The sequence below is a fragment of the Buceros rhinoceros genome, unplaced genomic scaffold (assembly GCF_000710305.1).
Source record: "Buceros rhinoceros silvestris isolate BGI_N320 unplaced genomic scaffold, ASM71030v1 scaffold16463, whole genome shotgun sequence".
Taxonomy (NCBI): Eukaryota; Metazoa; Chordata; class Aves; order Bucerotiformes; family Bucerotidae; genus Buceros; species Buceros rhinoceros.
In genome coordinates this window covers 63,498-64,007 of record NW_010403272.1, presented here as the reverse complement: position 1 = coordinate 64,007, position 510 = coordinate 63,498, and the positions used below count along the sequence as shown (strand labels likewise).

Genomic DNA, 510 nt, shown 5'->3' with positions numbered 1-510 from the left:
TTGCTGAGCTTCAAACTTGCCTTGGCAAGATGTCTACTAGTAATTGAGCCCGATTTCCCGATTTCTTGTGTTCTCAGACAGCAGACAAGGCTGAGATCAGAGTGTAGACATCCCACAAAAGGACAAAAATGCCACCTTATTCTTTACTGTTATCATAAGAAGCAGCAGAAATAACCTATTTTTTATCTTCTCACCTGTCTGTCTGCTCAGGAAGTCGTTTCTGAAACAGAGGAAGTCTGCTGTCGCCATTCAGTCAGCCTGGCGAGGGTACTGCTGCCGGAAGGATTTCAGAATGGTAAGGTGGAGGTGTATATATAAACACAGGTAATTTCTTATATACATATATTATTTAGATATATACATGTGGGTGTGTTTATATACTATGACCTGCCAGACTGAGTATTAGGAATGAAGATTTGAACAAGTGAAGGGAGGAGAGGCAAGACAGCAGGATGGAAAGAAGGGTGGAAAGACCAAGGAGGACTCTGGGACCTCTCAGGGCCTGCTGAA

At 43.1% G+C, this 510-nt stretch overlaps 1 protein-coding gene across 1 annotated transcript in view; it reads left to right on the top strand.

Annotated features, from left to right (window-relative positions):
• Positions 1-210: 210 nt before the first annotated feature.
• The window catches only part of MYO7B (myosin VIIB), a gene marked incomplete at its 5' end in the record, with an annotated part of 27,865 nt that continues 27,565 nt past the window's right edge, over positions 211-510 (top strand). The window contains one exon of the mRNA XM_010132962.1: positions 211-295. Coding sequence (XP_010131264.1) covers positions 211-295 — 85 coding nt within the window. The remainder of the gene's footprint in view (positions 296-510) is intronic.